The 17,094-nt window shown below is 36.9% G+C and overlaps 1 protein-coding gene across 2 annotated transcripts in view; it reads left to right on the plus strand.

Moving 5' to 3' along the window:
* Positions 1–16,858, plus strand: part of shcbp1 (SHC SH2-domain binding protein 1) — a 37,484-nt gene extending 20,626 nt beyond the window's left edge. For both annotated transcript variants that reach the window (XM_063067451.1, XM_063067450.1), the window contains exons 9-13: positions 1,129–1,260; positions 8,612–8,730; positions 11,852–11,938; positions 14,806–14,950; positions 15,440–16,858. In XM_063067451.1, the coding sequence (XP_062923521.1) occupies positions 1,129–1,260; positions 8,612–8,730; positions 11,852–11,938; positions 14,806–14,950; positions 15,440–15,795 (839 nt within the window). In that variant the 3' untranslated portion in view covers positions 15,796–16,858. The remainder of the gene's footprint in view (positions 1–1,128; positions 1,261–8,611; positions 8,731–11,851; positions 11,939–14,805; positions 14,951–15,439) is intronic.
* Positions 16,859–17,094: the final 236 nt, after the last annotated feature.

Genomic DNA, 17,094 nt, shown 5'->3' on the forward strand with positions numbered 1-17,094 from the left:
ATTGGTGTTCCCATACCAGGCCGTAATGCAGCCAGTCAGCACACTTTCCACCACACTTCTATAGAAGTTTGCTAAGGTTTTTGATGACATGCCAAATCTCCACAGACTCCTGAGGACATAGATGTCCTGTCGTGCTTTCTTTGCAATTACATTTATATGATGGGTCCAGAACAAGTCTTCTGAGATGGTGACATCCAGGAATTTAAAGTTACTGACCCTCTCCAGCTCTGATCCTCTGATAATTACTGGCTCATGGACCTCTGGTTTCCCTCTCCTGGTCTACAATCAGTTCCTTGGACTTATTGACATTGAGTGAGGGGTTGTTGTTATTATACCACTCAGCCAAATTGAATTGAATTGACTTTATTACTTGCATCCTTCATATAATGTTATGGCTCCGTTCAAATGTGCAATTATAGTAATTTATAATAAATATTATGTACAACAGGATAGTCAATATAACATAGAAATACAGTTGCGTCAGCATGAATTAAGCAGTCTGACGGCCTGGTGGAAGAAGCTGTCCCAGAGCCTGTTGGTCCTGGCTTTTATGCTGTGGTACCATTTCCTGGATAGTAGCAGCTGGAACAGTTTGTGGTTGGGGTGATTCGGGTCTCCAATGATCCTTCGGGCTCTTTTTACACACCTGCTTTGTAAATGTCCTGAATAGTGGGAAGTTCACATCTACAGATGCGCTGGGCTGTCCGTACCACTCTCTGCAGAGTCCTGCAATTGAGGGAAGTACAGTTCTCATAGCAGGCAGTGATGCAACCAGTCAGGATGTTCTCAATCATGCCCCTATAGAAAGCTCTTAAAATCTGGGGGACCATACCAAACTACTTCAATCTCCCTCCTGTATGCTCATTCATCATCACCTTTGATACAGCCCACAACAGTGGTGTCATCGGCAAACTTGTATATGATGTTGGAGCTATACTTAACCACACAGTCAATGGTGTAAAGTGAGTGGAGCAGGGGCTAATGGAGATTGTGGAGGAGATGTTGTTGCCAATTGGGACTGACTAGGGTCTACAAGTGAGAAAATCCATGATCCAATAGCACAAGGGGCTATTGAGGCCCAGGTCTTGGAGTTTTACTGATTAGTTTGTTTTCTTTCCCAATCCCTAGGGTATGGACTTCCTGATGATATTGTTCTAGTGAAAGAAGGTAAAGGAGACACCTTTATTGATTGCACAGCCACTTGCGTAAAAATATCCAATTTGAAATTGATTCAGTATGATGCTACAGAGGGTATTTTATGTAAGTATAGTATTTTGCATTCTGTTTAAAAGGGTAGAAGAATATGGGCCTATATTTTTATATAAAATAATTATTAGGAGTCACTATTTCAATTCTGCTCAGTTGAGTTTTATTTGTTATTAACACTTCAATTTGCTTCATGATAGATGTACACTGGTTCCTCTAATGTCTTCAACATCTTCACACTTGCATTGTTATCACTGAACAAAGGCTCCTTGGGTTATAGATAGCTTGATAAATGGAAGATAGACCTTATGTAAATTCTCAGTAAAATTTTAGTGATGTCCATCAAGTAATATTAGTGTTTCCTTGGTTCCTTAAGGTTGTCACAGTCAGGTGAGGTAGTGGGAATAACATCCAATTACTTATTAAATGCTCCCAATGACATGTGTCTCAAATAGCCTTTGACAACAAAGTCCAGCTCCTGGCCTTCACATGTGGTTTAGTTACTAAGCCCGGTGGAATAGTTTCCACTGACAGTAAAATGGGCAAAAGTGGGTTATGGTGCCTTAAAACCAGTCGCTTCAGGCAGATGGGGCTCATCAGCCATGGTTGGCAGCTCATTAGGAGAAGGAAAACTCTGATCTCAAAGCTCTGCCTTGCGGCTATACCCACTCATGGGGAGGGCTTCGGGAGTAAACCCTGAAGAATTATCTGGAGCCTAAGGCATTCCTACATTAAGTTCAACGTTGACTGGCAATTCCTGCAATGTCATTGGTGCCAAACTGTATCGGTCTATGCTGTTTCTTTGGATTCGTCAGCTACATGGAGAGGGGGAGCCTATTACATGGGCAACAGCTTTCTCTTCATATTGTACTGCCCTAGCTTGCATACTGGCATGGGTATCATGTAGATAGGATGCAATATTCATGGTCGACCCTGAGGGCCTCACATAGTATTAATTAATTCTGGACAGTATGGCGCTACAGTAGCAGTTAGTATGACACTATCACAGCTCGGGGCATCAGAATTCAATTCTGTTGGCAACTGTAAGAAGTCTGTATGTCAATTAGTTGAATTGCATGGGGTTTTCCTGGGGCTCTGGTTTCCTCCAACAGTCCAAACCACAGTTGGTAGTTTAATTAGTAATTGTAAATTGTCTTGTGATTAGGCTAGGTTTGAATTTGGAGTTACGGGGGCAGCACATCTCAAAGAACTGCAAGGGTCTTCTCTGCGCTGTATCTCTAAATAAGTATGTGTTCCATTAGTTTAATTATGAATAGTATAAAGGCAAATGTACAGATATTTGGTGAAATGATATGAAGTGTATGCAGTGTATATGGGGGAAATTGTTACTCATTTATGGAAAGTTCAAAGTAAATTTATTGTCAAAGTATATATGTCACTATATACAACCTTGTGATTCATCTTCTTGTGGGCATACTCTGTAAATCCAAGAACCATAATAGAATCAGTAAAAGACCCCACCCAATAGGAGGGCCAAACAACCACCGTGCGACCGACAACAAACTGCAAATGCAAAAGAAATAATAAATAAATAAGCAATAAATATCAAGAACATGAGATGAGGAGTCCTTGCAAGTGAGTCCAGAGGTTGTGGGAACAGTTTAGTGACATGGCGAGTGAAGTTTTCCTACTGGTTCAAGAGCCTGATGTTTGAGGGGTAATAACAGTTCCTAAACCTGGTGGTGTGAGTCCTGAGACTCCTGTACCACCTTCTTGATAGCAGCAGCGAGAAGAGAGGATGACCTGGATGGTGGGGGTTCCTGAAGATGGATGCTGCTTTCCTGTGACAGTACTCCATTTAGATGTGCTCAGTGGTGGGGATGGCTTTACCTGTAATGGCCTGGGTTGTATCCACTAATTTTGTAGGATTTTCTGTTCAAGGGTATTGGTGTTTCCATAGCAAACTGTGATGCAACCAGTCAATATACTCTCCACCATACATCTATAGAAGTTTGTCAACATTTTAGATGTCATGCCAAATCTTCGCATGACATCTAAAACTACAAAGGAAATAGAGATGCTGCTTTCCATGTAATTGCAGTTGAGTGCTGGGCGGAGGAGAGGTCCTCTGAAATGATAACACTGAGGAATTTGAAGTTGCTAACGCTTTCAACATCTGATCCCCCAATGAGAACTGGCTCACATACCTCTGGTTTCCTCCCCCTGAAGTTAATAATCAGCTCGTTGGTTTTGCTGACGTTGAGTGAGAAGTTGTTGAAAGATCAATTTATGTACAGTTCTTAGGAAAGGAACCTATGTGTAACCTGGAGGCAGCCTGTAATCAGCTTTATTTTGAGCACTAGTTCATCTAAATGTGTTCTTAAATAACCATTAATACTCACTACCTCCCTCACCAATGTGAACTAGGAACAAATTATTTATTTTCCCTATTAGCATACGATGTCAGAAGTGCGGCAATGATGAAGAATGGGGTTAGTCAACAATCAAACAGCCTTCCATATGACCCAAAATATTTAATCATGTTTTACTTTCAACAAATGCTATCTCTTCTGAGTATTTCCTGCATTTTCTGTTTTTATTTCAGATTGCAATAACTGCAGTATTTTTAAAAACATTTCTTCTTGATCTGACTTGGCTATAATAGACTTTTTTGAGTAAATAAATTAGTTGTTTTCTCCTAAATATACAATAGAAACTTGTTGGCTGTCAGTTAGTTGGGTAGCATTAGTTCTAGATTAGTTCTAGTTTCACCTTTTTGAAAAACAGGTTTTTAGCACAGTTAAGGCAATTGGATTGTTAATCATTGTTGCTAACTAATACAGGTGTCCCCCGCTTTTCGAACGTTCACTTTACAAAACCTCGCTGTTACGAAAGACCTACATTAGTACCCTGTTTTCGCTTTCAGAAGGTGTTTTCACTGTTACGAAAAAAAAAATTCAGTGCGCGAAAAAATCAGTGCACAATAAAAGGCAGCGCGCCCCGAGCAGCCACTTTCCCCTGGATTCGGAACTGCTTTGCTTTAACACGTGTCTGTGAGCAGCCGTTTGCAAGATGAGTTCTATGGTATCGGAAAAGCCTGAAAGAGCTCGTAAGGGTGTTACACTTACGGTAAAACTAGACATAATTAAGTGTTTTGATCCTGGTGAATGAAGTAAGAACAACGTGAGTTTGGCTTGTGGAAGTTGATGAAGATGATGTTGAAGAGTTTTGGCATCCCATCACCAAGAACTGACAGATGAAGAGCTGATGCAATTGGAAGAAAAAAGGATAACAATGGAAACTGAATGAGTAATGATAAAGTACGACTTTAATTTTGAAAGGGTACGTCAGTTTAGTGGATATTTGCAGGATGGTTTGTGTCCTTATTAAAGAACTGTGTGATAGAAAAATGCGCAAGGCTCAGCAGTCAAGCAAGCCTTCCACATCAGTCACAGCAGATGACGAACCTCGACCTTCGACATCGAGGCAGGCAGAGACAGAAGAAGATGAGCTGCCTGCTCTGATGGAAACAGGCAACAAGATGACATCCCAGATGTCCCACCACCCCAGGCCACGGACAGATACCGATTCGCGGAGAGTGCAAAGGTAGCCGGGAGGCACACAGAACATCTTTAAGAAAAAAGCCGAAATAAACATGCTAATTAATTAGGTGCCGCCGACGTGTAATTGTCAGCCCAGATCAGAGACAATGCAATGGGAAATCAGCACTGATCTGGGCCGACAATTACGGGCGGCACCTAATTAATTAGCATGTTTGTTTCTGCTTTTTTCTTAAAGATGTGCTGTGTACCTCCCGGCTACCGCTGGACCCCTGCGTTCTTCGTGGCAATGTATCGCTCAGCGGCCCAGAGGGTGAGGACCACTGCACCACCCAAACTCCGACAAGTCTAACACACCATCATCAGTGTGCTCTGCGCTGTCTTCCCGATTCCCGTAAGTGATACTCTGTACATACATTATTACTACTTTATATAGGCTGTGTATTTATATGTGTTATTTGGTAGATTTGGCAGCTTCATAGTTTAAAGGTTACTGGAGAGAGTGTTCTTGCCAACAGCGCTTGCATGAGATTTTCGCTTCGGCGAACAGTTCAGTAATGATTGTGGAAAAGTATTTCTACTTAATATAGGCTGTGTATTTATCATATCATTCCTGCTTTTACTATATGTTACCGTTATTTTAGGTTTTATGTGTTATTTGGCATGATTTGGTAGGGTATTTTTGGATCTGCGAACGCTCACCAATTTTTCCCATATAAATAAATAGTAATTGCTTCTTCGCTTTACGACATTCCGGCTTACGAACTGTTTCATAGGAATGCTCTACCTTCGGATGGTGGGGGAAACCTGTACTGACTTGCTGTTAATTCACAAAATCAGAAATTAAAACTGAAATACTTAATGTTTCTCTATGTAGAGAGAAAAAGTGGATAGTTAAGAGATGAATCTCAAGGTTGTATAATGTATTGAATCAAATCAAGTTTAATCGTCATTCAAGCTATACATGGAGACAGCCGAATGAGACAGCGTTCCTCTGGGGCCAAGGTGCAAAAACATACACGTGCATTCAAAATAATGAGAAGGGAACCAAAGAACATACTCACATAAGAAAACAAATTTTAGACCAAGTTCCTGAGCGACAAGTCCCGCAAATTGATGGCTCCCGGCAGTCCAGCCTGTAATTCCACTGATCCACCACTGGAGGGAAACATTGATGGAGAGGCCACCCCTAACCAAGCCCAGACGCCACTCTACAACACAAGCCTGAGGAATGAGGCCTAGTCCCAGCGACAGCCAAGGCAACACTGCTGCCTCACCACCTGTCTCCCACCAAGTAAGGAATGCAGTCTGTGGCAATCATTGTTCAACAGGTTATTGCAAGCACAAAAGAAATGTTCAAAACAGCCACTGAATTTCACTGCATGCTGCCTTAGTGCCAACTTCAAGTCACTAACTCCAGTGCCTTCGAGTAGCAAGCAGCAGCAGCATGGTCTCCACCCAGGTCAGTTCTTCTGAAACCAGTCTGGCTTCTCCCGTCAGGCCATCAGGCCACATACTTTGATAATGAATGTACTTTGAAATTTGAAAAATCTTACAGGATGTTATAATTATTTGTCGAATGATTGGGTTGTTTTTAAAAAAAAGAATTATTTTCTCCTCTGAATTGGATCCAAGTAAACTATGACTGGTACTGATTTGCTTGACATTTGTGAAATTGTCACAACCACAGATTCGGCAGCGCAGTAGATACGGCAATTGTGCTTGAGAATTTGCACATGTCAGCTAATAATTATTTAATCGTGATGGTATTTAACTCCATACTTGTCGTTGTAGTGCTTGTTGAGACTTGGATAGAACATAGCAACACTATGCTGCCTGTTTGCATTCGGCCTTCCCTGAGAAATTAGACTTTCGAGTCAACTGACTCTGAAGACTAGCAGTATTTGTTTAATGTTTAGATGTTCTTTTCAGCTGCAGTGTAGGCTTTGTTTTCCTTTTGAGAGTTTTAGTTAACGGCTCTGTTTGGCCTAGCATTTATTGTTTTATTTTCCCTTTAACACTGTCCGTATTAAAGTCTGTGAATATCGATCTGCTTCAGTGTCTCTCACTCCGCACTTGGGCCATATCCGAACCTGGTAACAGAAAAAAATGTTTTTAAAATTTTCAATTTAAAATAAGAGATGAAAGGTGTGATGCTTAATAAAAATAATACAGCTATCATATCAAGTTCAAGTAAAGTCAATGGTATAATGAAATGTCCTTTGATTTCAAGATTTGTAGAGCAATAAGAAGATGCAACTGTAACGTGCGGAAATTATCTAGGTAACAAATTATAAAAGACCAAAAATACATTGGGAGAGAAAATGAAAGAGTGGGATAGAGATAATCTGAGGTTGCAAATTGAATACAAGTTATGAAAAAAAGGAGGAATAAACACAATGGAATCAATGAGACTTTATAAAGGACGAACAACAAGTGAACAGGAATATTTGAGACAAAGTGAATAGACAATCTAAAATTAAACATGGATGTGGTGGATTGAAGAGCCTGCTTCAGTGTTGCATTGTTCCTTAACACTTTCTCTAATATATTTGAATATTAAGGTCTGAATTTTATTCCTCATTCCTGTACTTTGAATAGTTGATCATCTTTAATTAGGACATACAAATTCCCCATTTGTTTCTGCACACTGAATGCCTTTTACTTGTTTACCTGCACACTTTCCTGGTTTTACACAGTGATAATACACACTGATGGTTATATGGGGATTTGCTAATGTTTAATCTGAAGTTTCAGGCCAATTAAGGTGTAGCTTTTGAACCAGATCTCAATCAGCTGACAGTACATGACCATGTTATGCGATTTCTGTTGCCTTTCATGAATAACACAATGAAGCTCTAGAAGAAGAAAGCCCTTAACTCTGAGTGGAGTCATCGGGACACCGTTATGATGGCGTTTTCTTAGCAGGCTTTCTTATTTTTACAAGGCCGAGTTGCTGGCTCGATGCTCAACTCAGCACAGATGGAAAGCGTGCAAGGGAGCCGGCTGGATTCTAACTCGGGAGCCTTCGCTCCGAAGTCTGGTGCTGATGCCACTACGCCACCAGCCGGCTTAGTGAATCACTACCTTTGTTAATATTTTGGAATTTGAATTAATCTTGCATTAAATTACCACATTAATGATTAGTGTGTAAGATATATAAAATGTAATAGTAGATGGTTCAAATAATAACAGTATGTTGAGATCTTTATCTAATGATGTAATACAAATGATCTATGGCTGTTTTATTCTAAAGGTGGAATATGTAATGTACAGGAATACAAAATAGGCCAAAAAAGTCATTGTGCTCTGCTCTGAAATTTTGTCTGTGGTTAACTGTACAATTATCATTTTTGCAGTCTAAGATAGGTCTGTGAGGGAAAACAAAGGCTTGTTCATTAGTTATGCAGATTTCATTTATAGATTTTGGTTAATTATTTCTTTCCTGAAAATGTTAATGGCAGAGTATTGAAATATATTATTGATATAGATATTGAGTACTGATATAAAATACTGAGATAGGCACTAAACTAAACTACTCTTTCAATTGGGCATAGCATGCTGAATTTCTTATTCCTTTAAGATTCTATTACTCTGTGTAAGTCAAAATTGATAGGAATTTTGCACTTACTGCACCACAAAACTTCGAAATTTATTGTTCAGTAACATATTACAATGCAATCTTTTCTATTTGTTTAAAGTTTCTCAATTCATTATCTGTTTGATAATTTTGACCATAATTCCCTAATTATTTCATGTAAATAATACTTAAAACTGATTATTCTATCCAATATGAAGTATACAGGTGTTTTTATTTTGAACTTTTGAAAGCTTTGGACTAACATTCAGTGAACTTAGCTAAATATTTTATTTTAATTATATAGGTGTCCGCAAAGGCCAGACTATTCTAGAAGGCTGTGTTTTACAATGTGACTGTACAGGGGTTGTGCTGAAAACAGGAGCAGAACTGCATATGAAGAATTGTGACCTATATGGAGCAAAGGTATAGCCTAATAAAGTATTCAGAATTGTAACTAGTTGAAAAGTGTGATAACCCCTCAAGGTATGGCTTTTAGCAAAGTGTGCTACCATAGGAGGTTTTGATTAAAACATAAAATTGCATTTTACTTTTGATCAATGGAATCAATTATGCTCATGCAATTATTTTGTATTCAACATCATATTCTGTGAAGAGGTAGGATGCATGTAGCTTAAATATTGAGAGTAATGTAGATTAACCCGAGTTGCTTTTCTATCCCTCTGGTCATGCATGCTCTCTTAATCTTAGAATTATATTCCCAAGCACAAGTGTTAATTTCCTCTGTATATCTTTACAAAAATATGGATTTAAATGTTAAATATTTTATAAAGCAGGCTCAAAGTGTGTAGTTTTTGCTTTGTGAAGTGTGCAATTATAGATTTTTATGCAATATGTTTTCATACAATATAACAGTATCTAAACCAAGGATACAAGATATGAATAACTGTTATAACTGGAGAGGGTTCAAAGGAGGTTCATGAAAATGATTCCAGGATTGAATGGTTTGTCATATGAAAAGTGTTTGATGTCTCTGGGCCTATATTCACTAGAATTCAGAAGAATGCGGGGTGACCTTGGTGAAACACCTTGATAGAGTAGATGTGGAGAGGATGTTTCCTGTGGTGGGAGAGTCTGAGACCAGAGGACACAGCCTCAGAATAGAGGGGTGTCCTTTCAGAACGGAGATGATGATGAATTTCTTTAGCCAGAGAGTGGTGAATCCGTCGAAATCTTTTCCACAGGCAGCTATGGAGGCCAAGTCTTTATGTATATTTAAGGGACAGGTTGATAGATTCTTGATTGATCAAAGCATGAAGGGATATGAGGAGAAGGCAAGTGATGAAATGGTGAAGCAGACTCAATGGGCCAAGTGGCCTAATTCTGCTCCTATATTTTTATGGTCTTATAAGAACAGACAATGCTGGGAACTTGCACAGTGTTACACAGCACATGTGGGAAGTGAAACATTTCAGGCTGAAAAGATTTCAGCTCTGACAAAAGATTTTTGTCCTGAAGTATTTCTTACTGCAGATGAAGAGAGATTTTTCTTCAGTGATTTGCAGGAACATTCCATAATCCATTTAACCATATATTTCTAGAAGTGTAGATCACTCCAAAAACATTCCTTAATTAGTTAACTCCTTAAATCAGTAATTCTGTTATTTTCACTCCAGCTCCCTTGTCCTCTGGCTCTGCTTCCTGCACTTCTTTTTAATACACCAGCACTGTTCCTTGCTCTTTCTTTAAATAAACTTGGACACCGTTTCTACACTCCTTTAAATCACCAGGTTCACTGATGGATTTATTACACCACTATGTAACAGTTTAAAAAAAAAGTAAATTAAAAATGTTTAAATTAATTCAAGTACTGTCCAATGCTGTAGAAAACTTACCAGTTTGGCACCTGCAAAATCTAAAGTGGCAGAGTTTTAGTGTACTTAAGCTAAATACACCAAAAAGTTAAGGAAATCTATTTAAGTTGTTATTTTTACCTAGCAAATACTGTGCCACTGGATAATTTATAATTAAAAATCAGCTTAGCAATATTTATCAAGCAATATTAAGCTGCCTTTTGTGTTTTTTAAGATCTTAGTCAATTAGAATTTGCTATGCAGTATATGTAATTGTTGGTGGGTTAAAACAGATTATCACATTAAGTTTTGAAAATATCATAAATAGGATTTCCTTGCTTCCTTCTGTCAGTCTGGCACTTTGTCCTGTGACAAAACAAAAGCTTTAAAAGTAACACGTTTTTTGCCTCTAAAAATTTATTCAGCTGTTTTAATAATGGGCTTTTTCATTCACTGTTGTTATTGTTGTTCTTGAACAGGTGAAAGTTAATTACCATAAACTGCTGCATTTTGTCTGGGAAAGTTCATAGTTGCTCGAGCGATTTAATGCAATGATGATTTAGAAACATTGACAAATTTCTAAGTTGGGATAGTGTGTGATAAGGAAGGAAGATAGCAGGTGATTTTGTTCCTATCTCCTACTCAAAGTTCTCCTTGTTAGAGATGGTGGTTGGAGAATTATTGATGTGCCTCATTTCATTTTGCAGATGCTATGCAAAAAGTTAAGCCATAGGTGCAATGACTGATTCAAAATGTATTTTTCTGAGATTGTTAACCGGATGAAATTAGAAACTTAATCCACTATTAATCAAATATATTCCAATGAGATTTAATTTTTGCTAACATTTATTATTGATTACAACATAGGAAATACTGGTTTGAGAAGATTTTATTTTTAAATTGCAAACTGTTCATACTTTCTTTTCTATTAAGTAATTTAATTGAATTTTGCTGAAGTAACATTGCATACTTTGAAAGATTGTCACATAGTTACTGTATCATTTTTTATAAACTAAAGTAAACCAATTTACTCACATTCTAAAAGAAAATGGAAGTGAGAGGTTAATTTTAAACTTGTGAGAAGGACTTCCATGGTCTTTTAAAATTGCATCAACATTTTTTTATAAAAACAATTCCACTTTGAGGAAGGAGTGAGATATTATAGCACTAGTTAACATTAATGTATCCGCCACTACTTTTAATTCCAATGGGTAAAGAACAAGACTAATAGATTAGGAAAATTTATTCTTGTCTTTTTTTTTTATAAAAAGCCTCCAAGATTAGGTGCATCGACACACATTTATGTACAATACATAAGGCGGGGTTTATAAAGACTGCAAATTATCAAGTAATCTTTAGATCAATTTTCTACACTGTATATTTTCTGAATGCTTGGTAAATAAGTTTGATTTTTGGCATAATTTACTGAGCACTTTCTCAGTGCCAAGTTGATTTCAGTACTTATTTAACTTGTTTATAGAGCATTTTTCATACAAACAAATTTTAAGCTTTATTTCAATAACACTTGCCCTTAAGAAAAAAAATTCTGAATCTGTTATTAAAGTTTTAAAAAAAAGACTCTTACACTGCAATATATTGTACATAAATGTGTGTCAGTGCACTCAGTCTTGGAGGGTTTTGGCACTGCCTTGGGGAAATCAATGAAAGCATTTAAAATAGTAATTTATATAGAATATCCTTAGAAAAATGACCAATGTTTGCACTTTCAACAGGGAGCAGGCATTGAAATTTATCCTAGCAGTACATGTGAGCTGTTTGGCAATGATATACATCACTGCAAGGAGGGAATACTTGTTAAGGTAAGTTCAATGATAATTGGGGATGTAAGTAGTACAACAACAGAAACTTGTATTTATATACCAACTTAAATATAAAGAAACAATTCAGTCACAAAATAGGAACAGATAAGAGATTTAAGAAAGAATACAAGACAACAAGATTGACCAGATATTTGGCTAAAAGCTATACTTACAACAGCTAGTTAATGGTAAGAGGGGGAATAAATAATAAGGGATATTTATAGGATTTAGAAGTAAAAATAAATGGAAATGGTTTTGTGCATAATGAGGCAGACTTTATTTAAAAAAAAAGAAAGAAATAAAGCAATACCTCTGCCATGGATAGTCTCAAACCCAGCTGTTAAAGGAGGGTTGGGTAAGAGATTAGCAACTCCATCCCCTAAAAATCCAGTGCTAAAGAAATGCCAACAGAAGCTCCAAAGACCTCATCCCTGGAAAAGGAAGAATCTTTGAAGATGGACTACAGCTGGGGACGGTTTGAAAGACTGGCCCAGGACAGAACACTCTGGTGAATTGCTGTCAGTGGCCTATGCCTCAGTAGGGGCGATGGGCTTAAGAAGAAAAGAATGATAATTTAAAAGATGCTGAAGTTAACATATGATAAAGTGTCAATATTAAGTGTACTGTTCTCAGTTAATGATTTTACAGTAGTTACACTTCTGTATTCTGTTATAATTTTACCTTGTACTACCTCAAAGCACTGTATGAGCAGTATGCTAAGCAGGCTTTTCACTGTAACTTGGTACATGTGACAATAATAAGCCAATCCAATTCCAGATTGTACAGTATGTTCAAGCAATTTATTAGTGATGAAAAGTTTGCATTTTTGTTAAATACAGTTTAGTGTAAAAGCCTTAGGCATACTATATTTTTGTTTTAGATGTTGATTTTTTTTCTTTGTCTTCTGCTTTAGTGTGTCAGTACAGAAAAGGAAATTTTAGATTTCCAAGCATTCATTTTCAAAACATTAGGAGTGAGAGAAATTTTTGTATTTCATTAAAGAAAAGAATATGAAGTAACAGGCCACTTCAAGTAAAAACTTGATTATTTTTAGGTATATAGCCCTGTGCATGATTAAACCAAGTTAACAAACAGGATGTTAAAAATCAAAGCTCAAAGTACATTTATTATCAAAGTATGTATACTTTATACAACCTTGAGATTTGTTTCCTTACAGCCAGCTACAAAATGAAGAAACCCAATAGAACCCATTTTAAAAAAGAAAGACTATAAGACATCCAACGTGCAGAGAAAAAAAAGTGCAAACAAGAAAAGTAAGCAAATAATATTCAGAACTGAAGTTCACAGAAGTGAGTCCACACTGATAGTTGCAGGCCGCAGCCACAGTCCGGTGCAGAGGTGAGTAAACCTCATGGAGCAGCGAGCTGAAGTTCAGTGCAGAGCAGTGATTGAGCCGGATACAAACAACGTAATTGAATGCACTAAACTGATGAACTGAAACAGAAATGGGTATAGAAGGAATCAAACTGGGCGAAGAACAACCAAACTAAAAGATGATGGTGTGCTAGGTGCAACAGTTTAACTTCCAAGTCATCAATTTTTACACCATGGCAAGAGTGAGAATAGCAACAAGACACAATGTGTCATCCTGCATAGGCAAGGTCTCTTTGAAGAAGAAATTTGTGGCAGGCAGGAGTTTCAAGGTGAGCTGTAGAAGTGCAAATAAATGGGAAGGTTGAACACCAGAAGCATAGTAGGTGGCCATGGATACTGAGTGCAACAGACAAGAGATGCCCCTGCTAAATTGGAAGATGTTCAGCACTCTTATCAGCTCTGTACTCGCAGAAACCACTTGAACCCGAGTACACCCCTTTACAATTCTAAGAAGTCTTATCAGAAGTATCTTCATGGAAGAGTTGCTGCCAAAAAGCCATTCCTCTGAAGTAGAAACAAAGCCAAGAGGCTCACCTACTGTACACCAAGGACTGGGTTGCTAAACAATGGCAGCAAGTAATCTGGACTGATGAATCAAAATTAGAATTTTTTTTTGGCTCAAACAGGAGGCAGTTTATCTGTAGAAGAGCTGGAGAGTACTATATGGAACAGTGCCTGTAACCAACATGGAAACATGGCAAAGGTTCCCTGCAGATTTGGGGCTGCATTTCTACAAATGGAGTTGGTGATCTGGTCACAAATAATGGAATTCTCAATGCAGAGAAGTAAAAGCAGATTTTCATCCAACACCCAATACCGTCATTGAGGCATCTGATCAGACTCAAATACATTCAGCCTTAAGCTAATGACCCCCAAACATATGGCCAAGGTCATAAAGAACTATCTTCAGCAAAAAGAAGAACAAGGAGTTCTGCAACAGATGGAATGACCTCTACAGAGCCCTGATCTCAACATCATCAAGGCTGCCTGGACCTACCTGGAGAGGTAGAAGCAAGTTAAACAGCCAAAGTCTGCAGGCAAACTGTGGCAAGTTCTCCCAAAACGCTTGGAACAACCTCCCAGCCAATTTTCATATAAAACTGTAAGAAAATGTCCCCAAGAGAAGTGATGCAGTTTTAAAGGCAAAGAGTGATCACACCAAATATTGATTGATTTAGTTTCTACAGTTTACTGCTCTTTATTGTAATTTTTTGATATTTAAAAACTTTATTTCATTATTTTTGAAAGCATCTTTGCTTTACATTTTTTTACATGTGATTATATTTCCAGGCTCTCAAACAGAGCATATCAAATTCAGGTTAATGAAGGAATAGTACATACTATGCTTAAAAAATGTTTTGGCATGTGTTGGAAAGTATCCTATAATTAGGTGTCATGTATAACTGGTTGTGACTAGTATGTGTGGTATAAATTGTATGAATCCCAATGAAATTTGTTTGAACTCATTGCAGAATTTCATGGAGCAACTATATGACATGCCAAAAATAACAATGATGAATAATCTGATCCATAATCATGAAGGCTATGGCATTACAATGTCCAAATTTGCAATTAACTTCACAAAAATGAAACCATTTTTCGTACAGCAGCTTACAAGTAAGTGGAAAAGAAAGCTTGTGAACTGATTGATTCTTTGTCAGATTTCTTGCATGCAGAATGTAGTCAGAATTGGGGGAAAACAATAGAAAGAACTGTTGGTTTCATAAGGTGAAGTTTATAAAGACTGCAATTTATCAAGAAATCTTGAGATTAATTTTCTACACTGGTATATTTTCTGAATGCTTGGTCAATAAAAGTTTGATATTTGGCATAATTAACCTGGCACTGAGAAAGTGCTAAATAGATTTCAGTATTTATTTATTTATTTAACTTATTTATAGAGCATTTTTCATACAATCAGTGTAATTCAAAAGATAGATTTGTTGTCAGGAAGTGAAGTTCACACATCCTCACATCCTTGTCTACCATCTGGAAAATGAATTAAACTAGTTACTTGTTGAAAAATGATATTGGCTATCCTGAGTGGTAAGAACAGTATTTGCAACAAGATAAATCTGAAGATTTATTTGTGTTTCTGTTCTGTAGGTGACACGGAGGTAAAGAAGAATTTGCAAAATGATTTCAATGAACAAAATTTGGAATTAAATTCTGGTTGTGGTATAACACAGCATGTACCAGATTTATTAATTGACGACTGTAGTCCTACTGCATGTGAAGAAATAGTTGTCTTGCACCCCACTGATGCAGCTGAATGTGATGAAGCAATAACAAATGAATTAATTTCTACTTCTGCAACAAAGAGGGAACAGTCCAGAAGCAGATTAAATGAAACAGTGGACAGTGAGATGAATAACTTAATATCACAAGAAATATTCCCATCCATTGTAGGTAATCATTTTAAGAAAAATGGAAAAGGAAGTTTTGGAATTGTGTACTGCTAATTTCATTTTTTGTGTACAGAAAACATTGTATATGAAATACATTTGTAGTCAAGTTGTACAGCTGCTTTGAAGATTTATATATGTAAAATGACAAGAGCAAGCAAATAAGAAAATGTAATTCTTGATAATACTGCAGTCCAAGGGTCTTCTCAATAGTAGGTATATATACTCAGGTTTATGATGTTTTAGGCTATGAACTGTTCGATGAAATAAGGGTATTTGTGTTGAATTATAACCAGTTAATTTATCTTGTATCTAAGGTAATTTAGAAAGACATTTTCTTAAACTGCAATTTTGTCACAATTCATTTAGTAGTGTAAAATTGAATTTGTTAAGTTTATAGTGGGTTAGTCTCAGAATTTTTCACATGCCATTGCTGAAAGCATTTAAGTCCCAAAAATGAAAACTACTTGTGAACTCTGGGGCTTACTTTACAGTCATACTTCCTTTGTACACATCCAGTAATTTCTGAAGAGTTTAAAAGAAACACTGCTGGAGGAACTCAATGTGTCAGAACACACTAATAAAGGCAGAGGGATGGGTAACATTTTTGGTTAAGACGCTACATTAGTCCTGCTTTTGGGTCTTGACTCAAGATGTCGACTACCCCTATGCCTCCACAAAGGCTACTTGGTTTGTTGAGTTCCTTCAGCTTTATGCTCCCTGTTACAGCACCCACAGTCTATTTTGTATTCCTTAATTTATAATCTGTTTATTTTCAACACTTTTTTAAAAACTTTATTCCTGCTTTTTTTTGCTTTTAGTTTTGGTTTGGGGCTGGTATTATATGAACAAATAGTTTAGCACCTAATCAGTATGGCTAGATATAGGTCCTGTCAATTGGTTATTTTTCCATTATTAACATTGAACAATTCTATATTTATATGTACTGTGGATGAATTTGGGAACTTGTGTTGTATTGAATGAAGGAAGATTCTTGATAACCAGGTGAAACCATGTAACTGTATTAATACTGAGTTAATACTCTGTCACACTGTTAATATAAACATTATAATGAGAGATGAAGTTGAATAAAGATGAGAATACATTCTACTGTATTTATTTTCCAAACGTGACTAGTTTACTTTGTCAACATTCATTTCATTTACTTCATGTTTTTATTGTGCAATTAATGACTTTTATTCCTTTAGTTAGAGATCCATATTTCAAAAAAAAAAATTTAGTTAAGAACTCAATTAGCTTTCTTTTGGAACCAATGATTTTATTTTATATTGATTTGTAGTTAATTTAGATTTTCCTTGAATACTAATTCCAGTACGCAACCAGCTATTATTCAAT

Source organism: Mobula hypostoma, chromosome 14, assembly GCF_963921235.1.
Source record: "Mobula hypostoma chromosome 14, sMobHyp1.1, whole genome shotgun sequence".
In the NCBI taxonomy this organism is placed as follows: Eukaryota; Metazoa; Chordata; class Chondrichthyes; order Myliobatiformes; family Myliobatidae; genus Mobula; species Mobula hypostoma.